The sequence below is a fragment of the Anguilla anguilla genome, chromosome 17 (genome assembly GCF_013347855.1).
Source record: "Anguilla anguilla isolate fAngAng1 chromosome 17, fAngAng1.pri, whole genome shotgun sequence".
Lineage (NCBI taxonomy): Eukaryota > Metazoa > Chordata > Actinopteri > Anguilliformes > Anguillidae > Anguilla > Anguilla anguilla.
This window is the reverse complement of record NC_049217.1, coordinates 36,154-59,426: the sequence shown is the minus strand read 5'-3', so window position 1 is coordinate 59,426 and position 23,273 is coordinate 36,154. Positions and strand designations below refer to the sequence as shown.

The window sequence follows — 23,273 nt, the reverse complement described above, 5'->3', positions numbered from 1 at the left end:
ATCTTTTTCTACCAGTAAAAGGAAAACATTTTTTTAAAACGAAAATAGAAACCTAACTTTGGTCTAAGTTTTTTTTAGGCTATCAATATGGACGGCAAAGGTCATCTTGTCATCAATCCAGATGCCGAGATGTTTGTAAGAGGTAACCCTCTCTGGCTGCATGCCATCTAGTGTTAAAACCGTACAGTGGGTGATGAACGGGAATGTGAAAAAAATCATAAATTTAGTCTTTTTAGAATTTACAACCAATTTTAAATTAACAAGTGACATCTGCAATAAATTAAAAGCAGTCTGTAGGGAATCCATTGCCACTTTTAAAGATGGCGCTATAGTATAAATAATTGTGTCATCTGCATAAAGGTGTACCTTTTGTTCAATGCAAAGATACAGGTAGTTGATGGGGCTATAGTCGTTTGGGGGTTGAGCCGGAGAGACCGACCCAATGCTCTAGTCTGTCAAAAAGTATTTGATGATCAATGGTATCAAAAGCTGCAGTGTGGTCTAACAGAAGAAGAACTGATATTTTTCCTGAGTCAATATTTAAGCGCGTGTCGTTTAGGCCTTTGATAATGGCTGTCTCTGTTCTGTGATTGATTCGAAAACCTGACTGAAAAGAATCAAAGAGGCCATAGAGATTTAAGAAGTTGTTAAGTTGATTAAAAACTATTTTCTCAAGGATCTTGCTAATGAAGGGGAGATTGGAAATAGGGCGATAGTTGTTTAATAGGAAAGGGTCTAGATTTTTCTTTTTTATAAGAGGCTTTACGACTGCAGTTTTCAAAGATTTAGGGAGGAAAGAGCGAGCAGTTTACTATTTGTAGTAGTTGAGAGGCTAAGCAGCTGAGGTTGTCTTTGAAAACTCTAGAGGGAATACTGTCTAATGCGCAGGTGCATGGCTTAAGGTGCTGGACTATTTCTAATGGTGTTTCATTATCAATTTCACTGAAATTAGACATTTCAGCTGGGGTACCTTTCCTGGCAGGGGGTGTAAGTGCTACAGGTGTGCTATTTGATGTGGAAGAACAAATAGCCGCTCTAATGATGGTCATTTTATTAATAAAAAAAGTTGCAAGCTCATCAGATTTACTGGCAGAGAGAAATTTATGGGGCAGCTGAGCAGGGGGGTTTGTCAGTCTTTCTAAGCAAAACTATTTAATTCATGCATTTCATTCAAGATGTGCTTTGTAAGTGTGAGTGTTTTTCTTCAGATGTTATTTTACAAAATGCCTACATTAATTTTCCACTAACAGTTTGCATTCTCTATGCACAAATATATGTTTCCTCCACATACATACATACGTAATACCAGTACATACCTATACGCTTTCAGTCACATGTGCAGTATACATACACATAAACGCACTCACACACATTGACACACATAAGGAAATTGACTCTAATGTTTGCACTTTGGATGGTTCTGCAATGGAGAGAGTGCCCTCCTACAAGTACCTTGGGATTTTTATTGATGAAAAGTTGTCTTTCAAAATACATGTTGACGAACTAACTAAAACTTGGGTACTTTTATAGAAATAGATCATGTTTTTCGCGTGATAATAGGAAGCTTTTAGTACAGTCTACTTTCCTGTCAATACTTGACTATGGTGACATTATCTATATGCATGCTGCCTCTACCACTTTGAAGCAGCTTGATGCTGTTTATCACTCAGCTCGTCGTTTTATTACTGGTGATCATTTTAAAACGCATCATTGTAATCTGTATTGTAAACATACAGGAGCAAGTGCCGCTAGGAGAACGCAGCACTTGCTCCTGTATGTTTCCAAAGCAATCTTACGAAAACTACCTATTTACCTGACATCCCTCATCACGTGGCGTTGTAGTCATTACCAGACAAGGTCTCAGGATTGGTTAGTTCCTGAGGTCCCTCGAGTCAAAACTGAGCTAGGAAAAACTGCTTTCAGTTATTGTGCTCCTAAAGAATGGAATTAACTTCAAGAGATTTTCAAATTGGATCCCTTAGTCTCAATAGGTAAATTCAAACATGCGATAAATGAATTTGGAGTCGAGACCTGTGCATTTTTTAAATAATGTTGCCATAATGTTTATCAGCTTGAATGTATTGATGTAAAATGTTCTTGTATTGTTTTTGATTGTATTGTTTTTTACGATTTTCATTGTTTTTATGATTGTATTGTTCTTATGATTGTATTGTTTTAATGATTTGTATTGTTTTTTATCACTGTATGAATGTTTGTAACCAGTGCACCATCACAAATAAGACCTTGGTCTCAACGGGTTCCCCTGGGTAAATAAAGGCTAATAATAATAACATAAAAATAAGCAGTCATGCACAAATGCAAACATAGAACCATATTCACTTACTCATATTCACCAGCACAGACAGCAATCCAAGATTGAAATAAAATGTATGTGTTCTACCCTGCAGGAAATCCATATTAGAGATGAAGCGGGATCACGAAGAGCAGGTTCAGAGACTGAAGAGGCTGAAGGATGAGGAGATAGATGCTTTGACCAGCGCTACATCTCAGACCAGGTCCTGTACTACACACACACGCACATCAAACCAGCACTACATCTTAGAACAGGTCTTGTACTACACACACGCACATCAAACCAGTACTACATCTTAGAACAGGTCTTGTACTACACACACACGCAGATCAAACCAGTACTACATCTTAGAACAGGTACTGTACTATACACACGCACATCAGACCAGTACTACATCTTAGAATAGGTACCATAGTACACACACACGCACATCAAACCAGTACTACATCTTAGACCAGGTACCATAGTACACGCACATCAAACCAGCACTACATCTTAGAACAGGTCTTGTACTACACACACACACATCAAACCAGCACTACATCTTAGAACAGGTACCATAGTACACACACACGCACATCAAACCAGTACTACATCTTAGAACAGGTACCATAGTCCTCACTCTTTGAACAAAACAGCTTTTTTTTTGTTTTGTGACAGTATGAATTTCCATTGGAGCTCATTTTCATGTGCTTTTTTCCATAGGTCTGTAACCGTGGTGATGGAGCAGATGGACCACATCTCGCGCAGACTCGGTGATCTGTCATCCCGCATGGAGAGCTCCCAGGAGCACAGCGCCCAGGGCCTGGAGCAGGGTGCACTACAGAGGAAAGAGCAGCTTAGAGGTACTGCTATGATCAGTCATACAAACAAACCGACAACTCAGAGGTACTGCTGTGATCAGTCAAACTAACAAACAAACAGCTCAGAGTTACTGCTGTGATCAGTCAAACGAACGAACAAACTAACAGCTCAGAGGTACTGCTATGATCAGTCAAACAAACTAACAGCTTAGAGGTACTGCTATGATCAGTCAAACAAACAAACTAACAACTCAGAGGTGCTGCTGTGATCAGTCAAACAAATAAACAAACAGCTCAGAAGTACTTGTTTTAATGGTGGTACAGCACTGCAGGTGCATGCTGTCGTATGGTGATGGTGATGATGATATGGTGAGCTGAATGTTGTTGTTTCCACAGTCCTGCAGGAGCATCTGAGCCAGCAGGAAAGGGCGATGGTGGAGGAGCGGTTACGCCTGAAGGAGGTGATCACAAAGATGGAGGCACAGCTAACTGAGCAGCAGAGACAGCTGGAGAAGGTGAGGGGCTGGGCAGTTGTGTGTGTGTGTGTGTGTGTGTGTGGTGTGTGTGTGGGCTGTGTGCGTGTGTGTGTGTGCCTGGTTGTGTGTGTGAGATGTGCCTGGGTGTGTGTATGTGGGTTTTGTGTCTGTAGTATGTGTTTGTGTGTCTGTAGTGTGTGTGTGATCGTATGTGTGGTGCAGTGTGTGTGTGTGTGTGGTGCAGTGTGTTTGTGTGGTTGTGTGTTTGTGTGGTGTGCATGTATGTACTGTGTGTGCGCGCATTTGCAGAGTGAAATGCATATAAAATTAATTGATGAAGGAAACAAATCTCTGGAAGCTACACAAACACCATAAACAGAAACCTCATACAGAAATGGGTAGACTGCCCTTTTATAAGTCAGTTATACATTTAACTGATTCAGTCAGGTTTTGCTATTGCCCCCCTAGTGTGGTAACCGTGGAAACTGTGTCCGGCAGGAGCGTTGGAGAGCGACAGCAGACCAAGCCAAGGCGGAGTCAGCCCAGAGAGCCCTGGAGGAACAGAGGCGGAGCCTCACCCAGCACATCACTATTGAGAGGGAGGAGCTGGAGAGGGCGAAGGTTAGAGTGAACAACTCTGAACTGGGTATTAAGTATCTGACACTGTGTGTGCGCATGTGTGTCTGCGCACACATCTGATACTGTGTGTGTGTGTGTGTGTGTGCGCACATGCGTCTGACACTGTGTGTGCGTGTGTGTGTGTGTGCACACATCTGACACTATAGCCGCGTTTCCACCAAAATTACCCGGAACTTTCAGTCCCAGGAACTACTTTACCAGGAACTAAAAGGTTCCTTCAGCCAATGGTTGTCTGCGTTTCCACCGGGGTCTAAAGTACCGCGAAGATTAGGCAAATGACACTGACGTTGTCGTCGGTCCATCTGTCATATGATTTCTTCTGTAACCCCATACTACCACCGAAGTAGCCTACATTATTTTCTAATAACCGGGACAGCCCGGAGGGGTTTATTCCACTTATATACAACGGGTTACCAACAATGACTATATATGGTTACTTTTGTATTTATTGATTTTCATATATCCTCTCAAACACATTCATTAACAGCAGAAAACATGCACACGTTGTAAACAATTTGCTGTTTTATTACTTTCTCGTCGTCAATTCCATATAGGCTAATCGCAAAATGACAAGAATAGAACGAAAACTCGGACTTGCGTGAAAATGTAAATTAGTAGTGGTACAGCCACCGTTTGCTTTCCTTCGAAGTTAGGCTACTGCTAGCCGAGCAGCGAAGTGTGCCCTCCAGATGCGAACCATGCACCATAAATGAGTCCATAGTCTTCCTGGTCTTTTCGTGGAATTGAAAAATGGCAGTAAAATTGAGTAAAATTACGGCAGTCTGAAAAAGCTAAAGGGAAGATTACTAGAATTAACCTGTTATTTTACCCGGATAAAAAGTGCGGAAGGTGATTTCCAGTTTGCTTGTACTGTATCACCAATGTTAATTATGCAGAACTACCGCATACCTCACATAACTGTATCAAACATTTTGAGTCAATTACAACGGGCTAACAAAGAAAATCCGGAAGAAAATATTCAGCAACCGAATTAATCCGTTTGAATGTTTTGGTAGCCTACGTAATATGCTGTCCCAGCACGAATGCTTAGCATTTTATAAAACGAATACTAAAGCAAGAAAAGAACAGAAGAGCACACGTTATAATTCCAAGACGTTGACAGGCTATAACCAAAAGTAGGCTACTGCGCCGCATAACATACAAGTTTGATTTGAAGTTATTATGAAAATAAATTGGTTTGCCGCTGCATATTTTCAAACATGGCGGGTAATGGCGGAAAATAAATACAACACAAATGCTACGAGTACTCGACCAATCAGAAATGTTCAGCGCTGCAAGCTCCACCCAAAAGGTTCCTGTACTTTCGGAAAGTACTACCCCCCGAGCAGGAACGTTTTGGGGGGTAAAACAAAGCCCCCAGAACTAAATTTAGACCCTAGTTCCTGCGGTGGAAACGCACTGAGTTCCTCAAAAGGTTCCTAGTTCCGGGGTATAGTTCCTGCGGTGGAAACGCGGCTTATGTGTGTGCGTGTGTGTGTTTGTTTAAGCGCACATGCATCTGACACTGTATGCGTGTGTGTGTGTGTAAGTACACATGCGTCTGACACTGTGTGTGCATGTGTGTGTGCGCACATGCGTCTGACACTGTGTATGTGCGTGTGTGTGTGCGCACATACGTCTGACACTGTGTATGTGTGTGTGTGTGTGTGTAAGCGCGCGTGTGTGTGTGTGTGTGTGTAAGCACACATGCGTCTGACACTGTGTGTGTCCGTGTGTGTGTGTGTGTAAGCGTACATGCATCTGACACTGTGTATGCACGCGCGCACGTGTGTGTGTGGGTGCACATGCATCTGACACTGTGTGCGTGTGTGTGTGTGTGTGCGTGTGTGTGTGTGTGTGTGTGTGTGTGGGCGCTCATGCGTCTGACACTGTGTATGTGCGTGTGTGTGTGTGCGCAGATTAGATTTTAGTTTCTCTAGGGTGTTATGAAATAAATTGTTGTTAAATAAATCTGACATCTGACCCTGTGTGTGTGTGTGTGTGTGACTCGATGTCTGTGTGTGTGTGTCTGGTGCTGTGCGTGCGCACGTATATATGATGCTGTGTGTGTTTGTGCATTGTGTGTCTGACACTGTGTGTGTGTGTGTGAGATGCTGTGTGCGTGTTTGTGCATGTGTGTCTGACACTGTGTGTGTGGGTGCATGCCTGGGTGTGTGTGCATGTGTGTGTGGGTGTGTGTGCATGCGTGGGTGTGTGTGTATGCATGCGTGGGTGTGCGTGTGTTTGTGCGTGTGTGTGTGTGTGTGTATGCATGCGTGGGTGTGCGTGTGTTTGTGCATGCGTGGGTGTGTGTGTGTGTGTGTGTGCATGCGTGGGTGTGTACGTGCGTGTGTGTGTGTACGTGCGTGTGAGCTTGTGCAGAGTGCTTTGTTAGAGGAACAGCAGTCAGTGATGCAGCATTGTTCAGAGGAGCGCAGGAAGTTGGCGGTGGAGTGGGCACAGTTCCACGCCCAGGAGAAGCTGAGGCAGGAGTGGGCAGAGCGGGAGAGCAGGCGGGTGCTGGAGAGGGAGTCCAGCAGGGAGGGCTCCATCATCACCATAGCACAGGTACTCAGATCTATTATTACTGCAGTACATTTACGCAGCTCTATTATTGCTGCAGCACAGGTACACAGCTCCATTATCACTATAGCACTGGTACACAGCTCTATTATTACTATAACACAGGTACACATCTCTATTATCACTATAGCACAGGTACACATCTCCATTATCGCTAAAGCGCAGGGACACAACTCCATTATCACTATAGCACAGGGACCCAACTCCATTATCATGTTCATTAATAAGCTCCTATGTTGTACCTATGTTGATATCCCTCAATGGAGGCTTTTTTTTTGCAACCCTTCCAAAAAGCCTATTGGCATGGAGGAGGCATTTGATGGTAGATTTGGAGACTTTATTTTCTGGACAAAAAGAACAATAATTATCAGTAACCCCTTGTTATCAATAATTTAAATATATATGATATTTTGATATTTGTGGGATTTGCTAGACTGACCAATGGATGAAAAAAAAGATCTTTGAGTATCTTTCAGGACAAATGAATAAATATGTGCTTTAACTGCCTAGTGGAAAGGGAATACAGTTTAAATGTAAGATATTGTAGCTAATGTTCTTTACACTGTGCAGTGCTTAGGGTTTACCCTCTGTAAGTACTCAGTTTAAAGGATGTCAGTGTTCCACACAGCCTTAAGGGGCTGTACAGGGCCAGTGCCCTCACACGTGACCCATAAAGGTGCAATGCAGTGTAAATGCCCCATCATGCCATGGGTGCACAGGAGCAGGCGGATCTGCGGCTGCGTGCGGGCGAGCTGAGGCAGCACGAGGAAGCCTTGACCCGGGAGAAGGAGGTGCTGCAGAGGCAGAGAGAGGAGATGGAGCAGGAGAGGGAGCGGCTAGGCGTGGCTGCAGTGCGCCTGAAGACTCGAGCTCTGGAGCTTGAGAGATTCAGCAAGGTTGAGCCCCATCATTCCTCTGATGCACCTCACAAATAAAACACATTTATTTACTTCCTGTGGATGGTTCATGCATATCCATTTCCGGTATTCTACAAGAGGTTCACGCTGTTTCATTAGAGAAACCAAACAAACAGCGAGGGCACAGGGATATAGCTCCATTATCAGTAGAACACACGTACACAACTCTGTTATCATTATAGCACAGGTACACCGCTCTATTATCACTATAGCACAGGCACACAGGGACACAGCTCTATTATTACTATAGCACATGCACAAAGCTCTATTATCACTATAGCACAGGCACACAGCTAAATTATCACTATAGCACAGGCACACAGCTCAATTATCACTATAGCACAGGTACACATCTCCATTATCACTATAGCACAGGTACACAGCTCAATTATCACTATAGCACAGGTACACATCTCCATTATCACTATAGCACAGGTACACATCTCCATTATCACTATAGCACAGGTACACAGCTCAATTATCACTATAGCACAGGTACACATCTCCATTATCACTATAGCACAGGTACACATCTCCATTATCACTATAGCACAGGTACACAGCTCAATTATCACTATAGCACAGGCACAAAGCTCTATTATCACTATAGCACAGGCACACAGCTCAATTATCACTATAGCACAGGCACAAAGCTCTATTATCACTATAGCACAGGTACACAGCTCAATTATCACTATAGCACAGGCACAAAGCTCTATTATCACTATAGCACAGGCACACAGCTCAATTATCACTATAGCACAGGCACACAGCTCAATTATCACTATAGCACAGGTACACATCTCCATTATCACTATAGCACAGGTACACAGCTCAATTATCACTATAGCACAGGTACACATCTCCATTATCACTATAGCACAGGTACACATCTCCATTATCACTATAGCACAGGTACACAGCTCAATTATCACTATAGCACAGGTACACATCTCCATTATCACTATAGCACAGGTACACATCTCCATTATCACTATAGCACAGGTACACAGCTCAATTATCACTATAGCACAGGCACACAGCTCAATTATCACTATAGCACAGGCACAAAACTCTATTATCATGATAGCACAGGGATACAGGGACACAGCTCTATTATCACTGTAGCTCAGGGACACAGCTCTATTGTAACTATAGCACAGGGACTTCGGTTTTCTATTTCCCCCCATTTATTCTATGCCATTCCCACCTTGCTGTGTTCTGTGTATTGAATATTGCTGTTTGCTGTTTCAGCTGGCCTCAGAGAAGTATGAGGAAGGGGAGCAAGCTCTGCAAGAGGCCAGGAGGGTGGAGTCTGAGCACTCTGTGCGGCTGGGCACCATCCATGCTCAGATGGAGCGTCTGCGACTGCAGGAGCAGCACTTGCACCAGGTACAGGCGACTGACAGATCATACATTCAACTAAACCTGGAAAACTGCAGGACAGTACAGAAAAACCATTACAGAGGACACGTCCCCACTGCATCAGGGCATCCTCATAGTACATATTGTGGACAACCTCATAGTACATATTGTGTTATTTTGTCCCCTTTCCCTCAAGGAGCAGATGAAAATAACTGATCATCACAGAGAGGTGGAGGGTCTAAGGCAGAGCATCCCCTCCACAACCCTCCCTCTATCTTCCACCCCTTTTATCTCAGGTAAATATACCCCTTACCTTCTGTCCCACTTTTCCTAGGTAACCACCCCTGTGCCTATATTCTGGAGTGGTAAGTTGGTGGAGGCAACTTATGAGATAGATTTCATTTTTGCTTTTTTGCCAAGATAATTTTATTTGTGGCACTTTGTGGCATTTCTTCCTAAAATATGAATAAAAAATGAGTTAGTATTGTAAATAGTGCAAATGTGTTGCTTTATTTAAGCCATTTTCCAAGTCTGGAGTTATAAAGCTTTAGCCACAGGCCATGATAAATCAGCTGAAGAAGGTCATATGCATAAGTTTCCATTATCTACTCCAATATTTTTGTGGTCAAACATCAGAACTATGGAGAACCAAAAATCATTAAATTCCTTGAATGATCAGAAACATTTCCAGAGTTAAACATTTATAGAATCGATAAAAACGATTCGGCAGATTACTGAGAGCTAACACCCAGAGCCTTCTACTACAACAGAACACCGAGTGCAGACAAACCACAGGAAAATTGGACTAATGTACTTTCAATGTCAAGGACATTAATACACAAGAGGAAGAGCAGTGGTCCCAGCACCACTCCACTTCCAACAGTTCCCTGCTCAGATAATATCCCTACTACTACTCTTTGTGTTCTTACCCTGTAGCCAGTTCTGTATCCACTCTGAAATACGTCTCTTAATTCCTACGTCTTCATTTTACTAACAAGTCTCTCATGTGGTACCTTATCAAATGCCTTTTGGAAATCTAAGTATATAATATCATAAGCCTTGTTATAATCAAAACACATGGTAGCTTCTTCAAAGAGTGCCAGAAGGTTTGTCTTGACCTTCCCTTGCAAAAACCATACTGGCTATCCCTTAGGATGTTACTGTTTTCAAGAAATACTTCCAACTTGTCTCTAATGATAGATTCCAGTGTTTTACATGTGATGAGTTTCCTGGATCAGTACAGTCTTCTTTCCTATATATTGGTATTATATTACCTCGCTTCCAGTCCTCAGGTATTTCTCCAGCGTCTAAGGACTAACTAAAAAGTAACTGCCGGTGGTTTAAAAATGATCACACCTAACTCTTACGCCGGGCACCCACCGCACGCATCGCGTAAGCAGCACGGCGAAGCGGCGCGGCGCGTAGCATATCTACACTGGTTCCGTTTGTGTCGCGCAAAGGCTTGGTAAAAGCTATATATTCCTAGTAGCTTTCGCAGTCTGCAGTGGGATTACATCGTGTATTTCACGTTTGTTCAGGACTGTTGATTATGGGTAAGTGAATACTTGGTGAGAGACCTTTTTCAGTTTGTTAATTTGGTAATAGGCCTATTTCGTTAACTCATGTAAATACGTCATGTAAACGCTTTCAATAATTACCATAAGCTTAAATCGCAACGTAGCCTGCATAATAATCAATCTCAAACTGTATTAATTTATTTGCTTGGTTAACAAGCGTGCCAACTTTATGAAGAATATGTAATGATAATAATAATAATAATAATAATAAATAATCCATAATCAACCATTGGGGATTCGTCTTGTTATTCACGTCAAAACATTTATATGATCAGATTTAGGAAAAAAAAATAAGTTAATCATCAAAAAGATAGCGTAACAGTTTAAACTTGAAGGGATATGAACACCACAACGTCATGAACACCGGAAGCTTTGAAGTACAAGTGCAATAAAGGCTTGCTTACAACTTCATTTATAAAATAGGTGCATTTTCATCGGCAAGACCACTAAATCTGATTTTTTAAAGCACTGTGGATTATCTGATTTTTATTAACAGGCCCTTTTTGAAAGCACGGTGACATCCGAAAAGTCAAATAGGCTGAGCAATGGTTGGTTAAAAACTACCTTCCAACACTTGAGCTAACAAACCGCTGCTCGGTGCATTCACTTCTACATCATTCAATAGGCTACGTCTTTCTGTGGTGTATTTTCAAATTTACCCCACCCCCTCCGCAAAATAAGATAGCGAACCTAAGTTTGCCTTTTTCCCAGGTTCCAGTTTAAAAATTTTTTCCTGCCAGGACAATAGACAAACGAAAAGGCGTGTATTTTTTAGCTGCTTATAAAATATCTGGTGTTTATCTGGCTTTATCTTGTTCTCCACTACTGCAAGAGGGAACTAGGGACACACCCCCAGTAATATAAGGATGAAATATAAATCAGAGCATTTATACCTAGCATTTTAGAGCATATTTCTGTGTATAAACAGGCCATCGTGATGCGCGACAAGCCGGAAAAATAGAACAGAAACGAAAAACTACGCTTCAGTTCGCTTGTGTCGCGCGAGCTTCGCAGCCGGTTCGCGACGCGTTCGCATCTGGTGGAGACGACGTCGCCCGCTGCCGTTGTAATAACAGTACTTCAACTACGCTTCAGTTATGCGCACGCTCGCGGTCGATACGTGTGCGGTGGGTGTCCGGCTTTAGAGTACTCTTGGGTATATGCCACCAGGGCCTGCTGCCTTATCTGTCTTTAGTTTAAGCAATTTGCCAGTACTTCTTTGTCCTCTGTTTCAATACCTGATAAGGCATACTGACTACTGGTTTGGTTGCAGGAGCAATGAATGTCTGAGTTGAGCAATGTGGGCACACCGGCGTGTCGACCACTAGGGGGCTTGCACAAAAGGGCTAATCAACATCATTTCTGATTTATTTTATAATCTCCACTTCATCACCACATTCTCTTAATATTTGCTTTTATTATCCCTTTTACCAGGGTGTATTGCTGCCTCTTGCTCAATACACGCTGGGATAGGCTCCAGCACCCCCTGCGACCCTTTACAGTATAAGCAGGTGTAGATGATGGATGAAGGTATGGATGAATAACATGCTTCATGGTGGATATTAGCTATATGAATCTGATTTGTATTATGATTCATAATTGACATAAGTTAACTTTGGTGCTTTACGATGAAAGATTCTTGGGAATTGTTTGGAATAGTTGAATTATATGGTGATAAACCATTAAGGAAATCACTATTTCAGTAAAAGTGGAAAAATGTATCTCATAAAAAACACGTTTTCAACGTACAAAAACGCCAAGTTACTCAAAAGTATTGATATCAAAATGACGCCAATTTACGGTACTACAAACTATATAGGCTGTCTTGCCTCACCGAAATTACATAAGATGTATTTCAAAGCAAAGCTACCCAATATTTCCTCAGTTATTTCAAGTCACTTGGCCCTGTGTGTATAAGCATGCACTACATGGACAGGCCAAACATATGTGTGAATGGCTCTCTCACAGTCAAGATTGATTGAATAGGCGTGTATATGTCCAATTTGTATTGGTATGTATGTATTTCGCTGCCCAGCCTTTCTGTTGCGTGAATGATAGAATGTTTCTTGGTATAAGTGTGTGTTCGTGAATGTGAATGCAAGATGCTGCCAGGGAAATGTCCCCATGTGGATAAAGAAGTTCTCTGTATGTATGTACAATATGTGTTTTACATGCAGTATTTATTGTACGTAGCAAATATACAATAACTTGTACATGTACTCAAATTCAGTTCAGAAGCAAGCATAAACATGTTTTCTGGAGAAATATGCTTCCTGTAGTTACTCAGCAGCAGTTTTCTACATGAATTTCTATGTGTTCCATGAGGCAATTCGAAATATTTGACTCTTTGATCTGACACAAAGTTTGCATGACATTGTAAAATGGTAAGATTACAAAACACAGGGCCAAGTGACTTGAAAGAATTGAGGAAATATTTGGTAGCTTTGCTTTGAAATACATCTTATGTAATTTCGGTGAGGCAAGATAGCCTATATTGTTTGTAGTACCGTAACTTGGCGTCATTTTGATATCAATACTTTTGAGTAACTTGGCATTTTTGTACGTTGTAAACGTGTTTTTTATGAGATATCATTTCTTTTTGCAAAGAGTTTTATTACGAGAGTGAGAAATGTGAAGTGACCCTGTAAGAAACGGTTGTGGATTATGGCTATCCTTGTGTGAATTTGTACAGTCTGATGAGCGTGTACCGTTTAGCAGTTTCAGTTTGCTATATATGTAAAACAGTGGCTGTGACAAAGGGTGCGGTGACGTAAATGTAAACGCATCAGAAAAGGTGAAATATGGGCAGTGTATGTAGGCTACTCACGGATTTGACGGGCATCCAACGAGCCTTGATTGACAAAAGAATCAGCAAGCCTGTAGAATTAGAGCTGCCTAGGTCAGAACTTGTGTACCCTTCTGTCCTGCTCCGTTGTCTGTTATTTCGTGAAGATGCACTTTTCGTGTTTGTAAGGTTTATAAGGCATTTTGATGGGCTTATCTGCAGGTAGGAATCCTCTTTGCTGTTTTGTTAAGCTAGAACCAGAAAAGTTGATAGTGGAGAATAGGAGCAGACGATGTCCCAGCAGGCTTTGCAGATGAGAAAATAACAACAGTGGTGAGATAAATTAGGCGAAATGATGAAATTGCGTTGTTGAAACAATATGTTTTTAGCAGAATGGGCATGTAGGTGAAGGTTGACATGATCACAGACTATAATGCAAAGTAAATGAAGTGACCATGAGTGAGCTTAGTTTCCTTATCAAATGGTATATATAACAGTCTGTATTAAATGTTAATTGTTAAAGTGGAGGGTTAAGTAACGAGTGAAATCTATTGCACTGTTGTGCTTTTCTCATGTTCAGTACTAGTAATTATACTTATTGGTGAGTCATGATTTAAATATGTTTTAATGGGGAGTTGCAGAACGTACATACGTAGTAGGCTAATTGTTTGTATGTGGCTAGATATAGAACAGGGCGAGGTAACATGAATGTAGAAACGTGGCGTTTGCTGATAAGAAGGTTTTGTACAGTAGCCAAGTGAAGAAATATAGTTAGTAGAAATGGCACAGCGGTTTTTAATGAAAGGAATACATTTGCCGTCATGAAATGCATATGGGTGGCCGTGAGTGAGTTTTGGTAAAGAAAATATAAAAGCGTAAGAAAACATTAGCGTAAAAGAGGAAATTATCTGCCTGAGGGCGAGGCGGGATTCAATCCTTCAGTCTGTGACTTTGTTAGTGCAGCACCATGACATAGCTATGCAATGGGTGAAATATCATTAGCAAACCTGTCCGTGGTTTTAAAGAACACAGGCCAGTATGCACAGAAGAGCTCCCGTTGAATCCATATGGCTTTTCAATATTGTAGCCGGTTAATAACCGAATGTGCAGACGGTACGTCATAATTCAGTGTATACGTTCGGTGAACGGCGGGTAGATATGGTGCAAAAGCAATAATTGAGAAGTAGTAGACAATTATTAGTGAGGGTAAAAGCAGGTTAAAGAAATGTGTCCCTAGCTGGGCTTGAACCTAAGACTCCGTGTTCCCAAGACTGTAACCTTACCCACTAGGCCACAAGCAGATTAGCTATTTAAACTGAAAATGTTTCAGAGTAAGAAGGTATGGGTATTTTGCCTGTGTATGCGAGTTTTTGATTGGGTGGTGAACTGGTGTAACTTTTTAATAAAAGGAATACATTTGCCGTTATGAAATGCATATGGGTGGCCGTGAGTGAGTTTTGGTAAAGCAAATATAAGCATAAGAGAACGTTAGTGTAAAAGAGGAAATTATCTGCCTGAGGACGAGGCGAGATTCAGTCGTTCAACCAGAAGTTTACCAGTCTGTCACTTTGTTAGGGCAGCACCATGACATAGCTATGCAATGCGTGAAATATCATTAGCAAACCTGTCCGTGGTTTTAAAGAAGAACACAGGCGAGTTAGCACAGAAGAGCTCCCGTTGAATCCATATGGCTTTGCAATATTGTAGCCGGTTAACAATTGAACGTGCAGACGGTACGTCATAATACAGTGTATACGTTCGGGGAACGGCTGGTAGATATGGTGCAAAAGCAATAATTGAGAAGTAGTAGACAATTATTAGGGAGGGTAAAAGCAGGTTAAAGAAACACGTTCTTAGCTGGGCTTGAACTTCCAACCCTGTGTTACCAAACCTGTAACCTTACCCACTAGGCCACAGGCGGGCTAGCTGTTTGTACTGAGAATGTTTCAGAGTAAAAAGGTATGGGTATTTTGCGTGTGTATGCGAGTTTTTCATTGGGTCCTGTAGGTGAAGTTTTGGCGGGTGTCGGTAAAATGTCCAATGGGGAGACATGTTATTAGTGGGATAGGCGGCAGGAAAAATAAGAATGAGAAGAAGAAGAAGAAGAAGAAGGAGAAAACGCAAAATCCCCTTAGTTTGCGGCTTTATTGTGTGGACATGTAAAGATGTTTATGAAATCTGTCTGTTGAAATGGGGTCAGAATGTACAGAATTTAATGTTTTTAAGGGCTTATTTCTGGGGAGAATCCTGAAAAGTGCCAAACTCTCGGTGCTGTATAGGTATGGGGCATGCCCCCGCCAAGGCGTAACTTGGCGGGATGGCATACCTGCCAGCCCAATTCTTTTGAAAGATAATTATTTCAAGTAGTATAAACTTGGGGGATGCTGTGCTGTGTTTTACCTAATTCGAAATGTAGCACTGGTTTAATATGTGTACTTGTACCTGCTTTGAGACTGTCACATAACTGAGTGGAGGGAGGTTTCAGATGCCAGGGCCAATCATATGCCAAACACAGTATTATTGTGCCAACTTTGGTAATCATGTGTAATCAGGATCATGTAATCAGTCACTAGACTGCACAACGCTACTGAACTGCAGATTGAAAAGCAGTGGCTGGCTCTCTTTGCGAGAGTAAATGGGCTTGTCTGCGCTCTATGATGGAGGGCATTGCAGTCACAAAAGAGGCTTATGAGTATGAATGGTTATTCAAATTAACTTTCTTATTCAATATTTACAGACACCAAGCTGGATATAGCTGGTTGCTATCCAAATTGTGATCTAGCTTGAAGGATAACATTGGTCATTTTCATTTTTTCAGTATCATCAGCATATCCTGTGAAAAGACAGCTGATAATGTTTCTGTCCAACTCTTAATGAATTTATTCTACAAACAATTATTGTGCATTGAGCTAATGCCAATATACCAGAATTCGTAGAACTCCATTGTTATCCAAAAAAGTATTAAAACAAGTCAGGGAAACATACTGTGGCTTTGGTCAGCATAATTCTCCAGTACGAAGAACCTGACCTTTGTACCTTTTACTGAAAAAACTTGTATAAAGTGACAATAATTTTTAATAAAATAACTTTTTAACCTACTAGGGGTGTGCAGAGATGTCATTATCTGTATCTGTTCAACCAACAAAAGGAAGTGGGTGTGGTTTATATCGGAAGTCAAGTTAAATCGGGCAAATGCTTTATTTTCGAACCTAATATTCATTGGCAATGCAATTGTTGTGCCTTCAAAGCATCAAATTGATTTAATATTGGCATATAATTATGAAATATATTTCCACATCCTCATACTGTACCATTTAATTTCTCTCTTTTTTAATATTTTTATTTTTAACTAAACTAAGTTTTATGAACTGTCTGAACCTCCCCTTTAACTGGGGGGGACATACATAAATCGAAAGATTCTGTTTTGCATTGGAAATAGAAACTATTTACAGTAAAGATATATAGAAAAATGTCCTTCAGTTGAAGGTAATAATCTTGAATTCCAATGATGCTGCATTCGCATTTCTTGATGTGTTAACGTTACTGCAGTTCGCTAGGGAAACGTGAATTACTACTTTACAACAGTAATTACATAACAGGAATACGTGAACTTTTTTTGCCTGTTTTATTTTTTTATTTTTTCCCCCTACTGAACTAAGTTTGGATAGACTGCAAACCATCTGATGTCCTCATGTTCCCTTGGTGGCAACTGTCAGCCTACCATGAAAATCTGGACTGGATTTTGTATGCATTTGATAGCCAAGACCTATGGCTGATACATACAGCATGTTACATCTTAAACAGATGAATAGTGACTGAAATACAAAGTTAAATGTTTTGTTAAATATTTCGACTGGATTTTTTTAAATGGAGGAAAAGCTAAAACTACAGGTTCTAAGCTTCATTTTGATGTATAGGTTGCGGGGGTTTGAAAGAAATCCAGCTGCCACACCAGGCTTTTGTCTCGCTAGCTTCCGCACCTGAGTGTTAGCCAGGAATGGTCAGCTCTCAGCCCACTGCCTGCTGTGCGCTGCCTCGGTGGGGGCGACTACAGAATACAGCGATCACTTTTCAATAATGTGTAGTAAATGAAACGAATAGTTAGTGAAATCAAAGTCCTATGTTGCAAACAGAATGGGCATTTTTATCTTGTGGCCATCCACAATATGAGTCGATTTGTAGACACATAATGGCTGACACACAGATCTTGTTTATTAAGCGTTTTGCAGCACAGTGGCTCAGAGTTTGTTGGTGTGTGTGCCGGATTTCCAAATACAGCTAGCAGCCATGCGTAACGCCCCCCCCCCCACCCCCCCTATGAGAACTATGAGAACTCGACATGGAGCTGACTTTTTTTTTCTGAATCCGAATAATCACGAGCAACTTCGGGTAGAAGAAATATGTTTCCATCGCATTATTCATGCTTTCCCAAATACAGTATTCGGATTCGGATACATCTCTATAACCTACCTATTTTAGCCATTGTTTTTTTTTTTTTTTGTAGAAACCTAGTAGCAGTTAACATTGATATATTTACACATGAATCACAGGGCTGGTAATTTCTTTAAAGAAAAAACATTTTTTTCCAGCAGACTTTGCTTCAGGGTTTGGCGGCATGCAGCTGGCACCCCCCATTAGAGCTCCTCCCCCCAGCTCAGGACTCACAGAGATGCAGGCCAGACTTGCTGTGATCAGGAGCACTGCACAGAAGGTAACTAGTTGCTTTCTCTAACCCCCCCCCCCACCCCCCTCATCTGATTTTTAAATAACAGCCAAACTTATATATAATAATATGATGATGAGCTATTGACCATTTTCCAGTTTTGAGCCCTTTCTTGTGGTGGCACCGGCTAGGTGAAAGTCTAGACACATGTCCAGATGTGTTCCAGTCAGTGTTGGAAATGTTTCACATTTGGGATGGTGTTCTTCAGATAAAAAGCCTCTCCCTTTTCCTAAAGGAGATCACCTGCAAACTTCATTCTGGCTTTTTTATGCCAGTCTTGAAGTAGGGACTTCTTCCTTGCGCAACAGCTTTTCAGGCCATGGTGATGTAGCATTCTCTTAATAGTGGATGTAGATACTTTGGTACCTGATGCCTCTGATGCACTGGCTCCTTCACCAGTTCTTTTGTTGTTGTCTTGGGGTTCAGTTGAACCTTTCGGACTAAAGTTTGTTCAGCCCTGGGAGTTAATTTGTGTCTCCTTCCGGAACAATGTTTTTTATGCCCCCGGCCTCCGTAGGAGGCAGGAGGGGCATTAAGTCGACGCCCCGTCCGTCCGTCGTGTGTCCGTCATTCGTCCGTCCGTCGTCCGTCAGTTTCCGTTCAAAAATGCCTGTGTCGATCGGGCTTTTTGGTGGTGAATTGGACTTGACCACACAAAGGCTGGTTTCGAACGGTGACGCCACCGCTCATTCAATATGGCTGCCACGGCCGCCATCTTGAATTTGGTTTCCGCTTATTTAACAGAAAATGCCTTTGTCGATCAGGCTGATTTTTTGGTGGTGAATTGGACTTGACCACACAAAGGCTGGTTTCGATCGGTGACGGCAAATGAAAACGCCTTTGTTGATCAGGCAGATTTTTTTGGTGGTGAATTGGATTTGACCACAACAAAGGCTGGTTTCAATGCACTATTTTTACAGAATATGTTTACTTTGTTATTTTGATGTGAAAATAAGATATTACACACTGTTGATGCGTCTCCAAGAGAGGGGACGATTCACCTCATATCAACTTGCAAGCCCCGTTTCCGATGTCAGTTTGAAGTTGGGCATCACCACCCTCATGGTGGAGAACAACAGTCCATATAAAAATGATATTACTCCTCCAAGGTGTTGCCCATGTAAAATAGGGGGGCTGGCATTAGAGGGCTTGTGATCTGATTAAAATGCATGCGTCATGGTTTGAGTGTGCTGTTAAAAATGTTTTTGCGATTTGTAGTGCAAAAATTCAGTTTGGAACCCAAAATAAACATATTAACACTGAAAACTTTTCTGAATGCTTAAAATAACTCTAGAGGATCCTACGGTCGGGGGCATATGCCACGCTCTGCGGTGGGTGGCCTTGTTATATTTTATACAGTTGTTTGTACAGATGCTCGTGGTACCTTCAGTTGTTTGGAAATTGCTCCTAAGGAGGAACCAGACTTGGAGGTCCATAATTCTTTTCTGAGGTCTTGGCTGAGTTGCATGAATTTTCCCATGGTATCTAGGGCTAAAAGGCAGTGACTCTAAAGGTAGGCCTGTAAAGTTCACTAGTACTGGCAGGTTTGAACCCAAAAGCACGACAAGGAGATCTTAAGCCACGTTTCCACCAAAAGTACCCGGAACTACTTTACCAGGAACTAAAATGTTCCTTCAGCCCATGGTTGTCTGCGTTTCCACCGCGGTCTAAAGTCCCGCGAAGATTAGGCAAATTAGCCCACTGACGTATGAAAAAGCGACGTTGTCGTCGGTCCATCTGTCATATGATTTCTTCTGTAACCCCATACTACCACCGAAGTAGCCTACATTATTTCTAATAACCTGGACAGTCCGGAGGGGTTTATTCCACTTATATACAACGGGCTACCAACAATGACTGTATATGGCTACTTTTGTATTTATTGATTTTTATCGATTTAATCACCTGGAATTGAAATATTCTTCTGCAGCCGTTTGGGCTTATTTTACCGTTGTCAAGCAAAACTGTCGTTGGTAGTTGAACTTGGACCGTTGTTATGCAACAAATAGGATATAACAGGCCAATAGTCAGATTGTAACTGTTTTATATATCCTCTCAAACACATTCATTATGTTTTTATGCGAACATTCACTTTCATGTCTTGACATCCGAGGCGAGAGAATGCATTCACATTTATATGTATAACTGGCAACAACAGCAGAAAACATGCACATGTTGTAAACAATTTGCTGTTTGATTACTTTCTCATCGTCAATTCCATATAGGCTAATCGCAAAATGACAAGAATAGAACGAAAACTTGGACTTGCGTGAAAATTTAAATTAGCAGTGGTACAGCCACCGTTTGCTTTCCTTCGAAGTTACTGCTAGCCGAGCAGCGAAGTGTGCCCTCCAGATGCGAACCATGCACCATAAATTAGTCCATAGTCTTCCTGGTCTTTTTGTGGAATTGAAGAATGGCAGAGTAAAATTACGGCAGTCTGAAAAAGCTAAAGGGTTACTAGAATTAACATGTTATTTTACCCTGACAAAAAGTGCGGAAGGTGATATCCAATTTGCTTATACTGTAGGCTATCACCAATGTGAATTACGCAGAACTATCGCATACCTCACATAACTGTATCAAACGTTTTGAGTCAATTACAACGGGCTAACAAAGAAAATCCGGAAGAAAATATCCAGCAATCGAATTTATCCGTTTGAATGTTTTGGTACGTAATATGATGTCTTAGCACGAATGCTTAGCATTAAATAAAACGAATACTAAAGCAAGAGTTATGTGCCTTTTGCGCAAAATGAGAAATGGAAACAGTTTTTTTGACGTAGCGAACATTTAAGTCACATGACTGATCCGCTGTTTCTGTATGGCCCTTGCTGCATGCATTAGAATCGTTGCATTTCCTTCTCTTCGTCTCCGGACAGCATGAAACATGGCAAATAGGCTACTAGCTGATGTGAAAGAACAATTACAACTTGCCCAACTGAAAGTAATTCCTGAAGACCTCTCTCCTTTTTTCGCTAAATTTTTTCACTCGTAGACTTGTTTTGTTTCCGGTTTGCAACCTCTTCTTCTACTCTGTTTATTACAGCCATGCGTAACGTAGCTGTGGTGTGGGGATGGCTGGTTTAAGCAGCCACACCTGCCCTGGGTCAAGCTAATTAGACCTGGCTAGTTGGATAATTGGTTATTAATGAGATAATTGGCCAGGCTAATTGGACCTGGGAACAGGGGTGGCTGCACCTGTGCGTAGTGAGGTAATCAGTGCGCACAGGTTAAATCTGCCATCCCCACCTACACAAGGGAGCCTCTCTGTCATGACAGTGTTTTAGATCTGCTCACTTGGCTGTAACATCTTGCCAAACCCTTGTAAATAAATGTGGACTGCTGGAACATCATCTCCCTGTGTCTCTGTGCTGGAGGGCCCCTTGGAAAGCCGCTTCCATGGCCTGTGGAAGGCTTGTTTGCCACAGTAGCCTATACCGCCAACTTCTGACGTAACTGCGCTTTGCGTAGCCTGGTTCATTCGCTCCAAACCAGTTAATGGAAACGTGGCTACAGTCTTCTTGGGATTTATTTCTTTACGCACATAGCTTGCTAGGTCATGTAGTAGAGATGCTAAGGGTTTTTCAGTCTAGGCTTAGATTCTCTCTAGTTTGTAGTTAAATGGTGAGTATAGGTGCACTGAATGAATGACCTACTCTAATTATTATATTTTCTTATGTTCTTATGAGAGAACACACTATGAAATCAGTCCCTACTCACTGTATGTGACAGTTCCATTGTTCACTCCTCCTTGTTGAAGGCTGTATGTGCAATTCTGCAGGTACAAATTATAAATCATTATGCAAGCAGTGAGTATGGCAAAATTCATACAAAACACAAATCCTACAGGTGGTCCAGTGAATATGTGATTCTTGGGAACAGTCAAGTCATGCAGTGAATATGTCATGCTTGGGAACAGGTTTTTATAAAGGAATTTAGATGCCCATTGCAGTCAAATTTGACTAACCACCTACTTATCTGGCCCATTTAGGACCGGGATTTTCTGCAGGACGAGCAGTTCTTTCTGGAAACACTGAAGAAGGAACCTTACAATTCTCCCCTCCACACTGCCTGATGCCACAGGCACCTTGAAGCACCTTTTCCATAGTCTTCCAGCTGCATGTTCCAGCTGTGGCCTGGCAGGCTGCAGTGGTGCTCCTGGGTTTCCACTTTTGGACTGGAATTGAGCTATGTTTCAAAATATGTGTTTCCAAGCAGTCTTTTTTTTATTCATTTGAACAGAAGCTTTGTTAGTCTAACTTGAATTAGCTCACTCCAATTCCTTAAGGAAGTATCGCTAGTATGAAATTCGAGACTGATATTTTACCTGGTTTAAAAAAATGAATGGAATTCTAAGAATGAGGAAGATTCTGTTTATTTCTTGAAAATACACAATATAATAAAATCAAATAACTTGATGAAAAATTAGTCATTTTAGAGTATATCTGCAACTACAACCATATCTATACCAAATTATCTATCTGCCTGGTTTTATTAGAAACTTATTAGAACGCATGTTAAATTATCTTGGAAGGTAAGGAGAGGTTTATATTAATATTTGCTATGTTAGCCTGTCAAAATCTCTGCCTCTCTGCATGCCACCATCTGAAAATGCAGAGGTTTGGCTTGTTGCCATTCACTATTGGTCTTGCTTATGTGAATATGGAAAATATATTCATGATACACATAAATATCTCTGGTATAAACTTGCCAAAAAGAGTGTAATTAACATAGAATAGGCACTGCAAATGTCTCATTAATAACAATTACAGTCATCAGGAACCTATCATTCTGGGCCCTTGGAAACTTTAAAGACAAGAGATTAGATGCACAGAGAGTAGGAACTGTGGGGTAGCCATTTGGGGTGTGAATGTGTTCGTGCGTGTGAGAGAGTGCGGGTGTGTGTATGTGAATTTGAGTGCGTGTGAGAGTGCGGGTGTGCATGTGTGTGAGAGAGAAAGTGAGGGTGTGTGTGTTTGTATGTCAACAGGGAAACCGCATTTTGGCTGTCCTCATATTCATAGAATACTGTACCTTAAAAATTGGTTAATACAATTTTTTTTTTAATTTTAGTAAAATTTTACTAAA

General features: G+C 41.4%; 1 protein-coding gene across 9 annotated transcripts in view; it reads left to right on the top strand.

Moving 5' to 3' along the window:
- The window catches only part of LOC118216546 (fas-binding factor 1 homolog), an 85,530-nt gene extending 62,917 nt beyond the window's left edge, over positions 1 to 22,613 (top strand). For 8 of the 9 annotated variants that reach the window (XM_035397820.1, XM_035397818.1, XM_035397819.1 and 5 more), the window contains 10 exons: positions 2,409 to 2,516; positions 3,020 to 3,159; positions 3,514 to 3,632; positions 4,092 to 4,214; positions 6,615 to 6,800; positions 7,535 to 7,711; positions 8,987 to 9,124; positions 9,294 to 9,393; positions 18,049 to 18,170; positions 22,177 to 22,613. In XM_035397820.1, coding sequence (XP_035253711.1) covers positions 2,409 to 2,516; positions 3,020 to 3,159; positions 3,514 to 3,632; positions 4,092 to 4,214; positions 6,615 to 6,800; positions 7,535 to 7,711; positions 8,987 to 9,124; positions 9,294 to 9,393; positions 18,049 to 18,170; positions 22,177 to 22,260 — 1,297 coding nt within the window. In that variant the 3' untranslated portion in view covers positions 22,261 to 22,613. The remainder of the gene's footprint in view (positions 1 to 2,408; positions 2,517 to 3,019; positions 3,160 to 3,513; positions 3,633 to 4,091; positions 4,215 to 6,614; positions 6,801 to 7,534; positions 7,712 to 8,986; positions 9,125 to 9,293; positions 9,394 to 18,048; positions 18,171 to 22,176) is intronic. The other variant, XM_035397816.1, reaches the window with a different exon arrangement.
- The last annotated feature ends 660 nt before the right edge of the window (positions 22,614 to 23,273 follow it).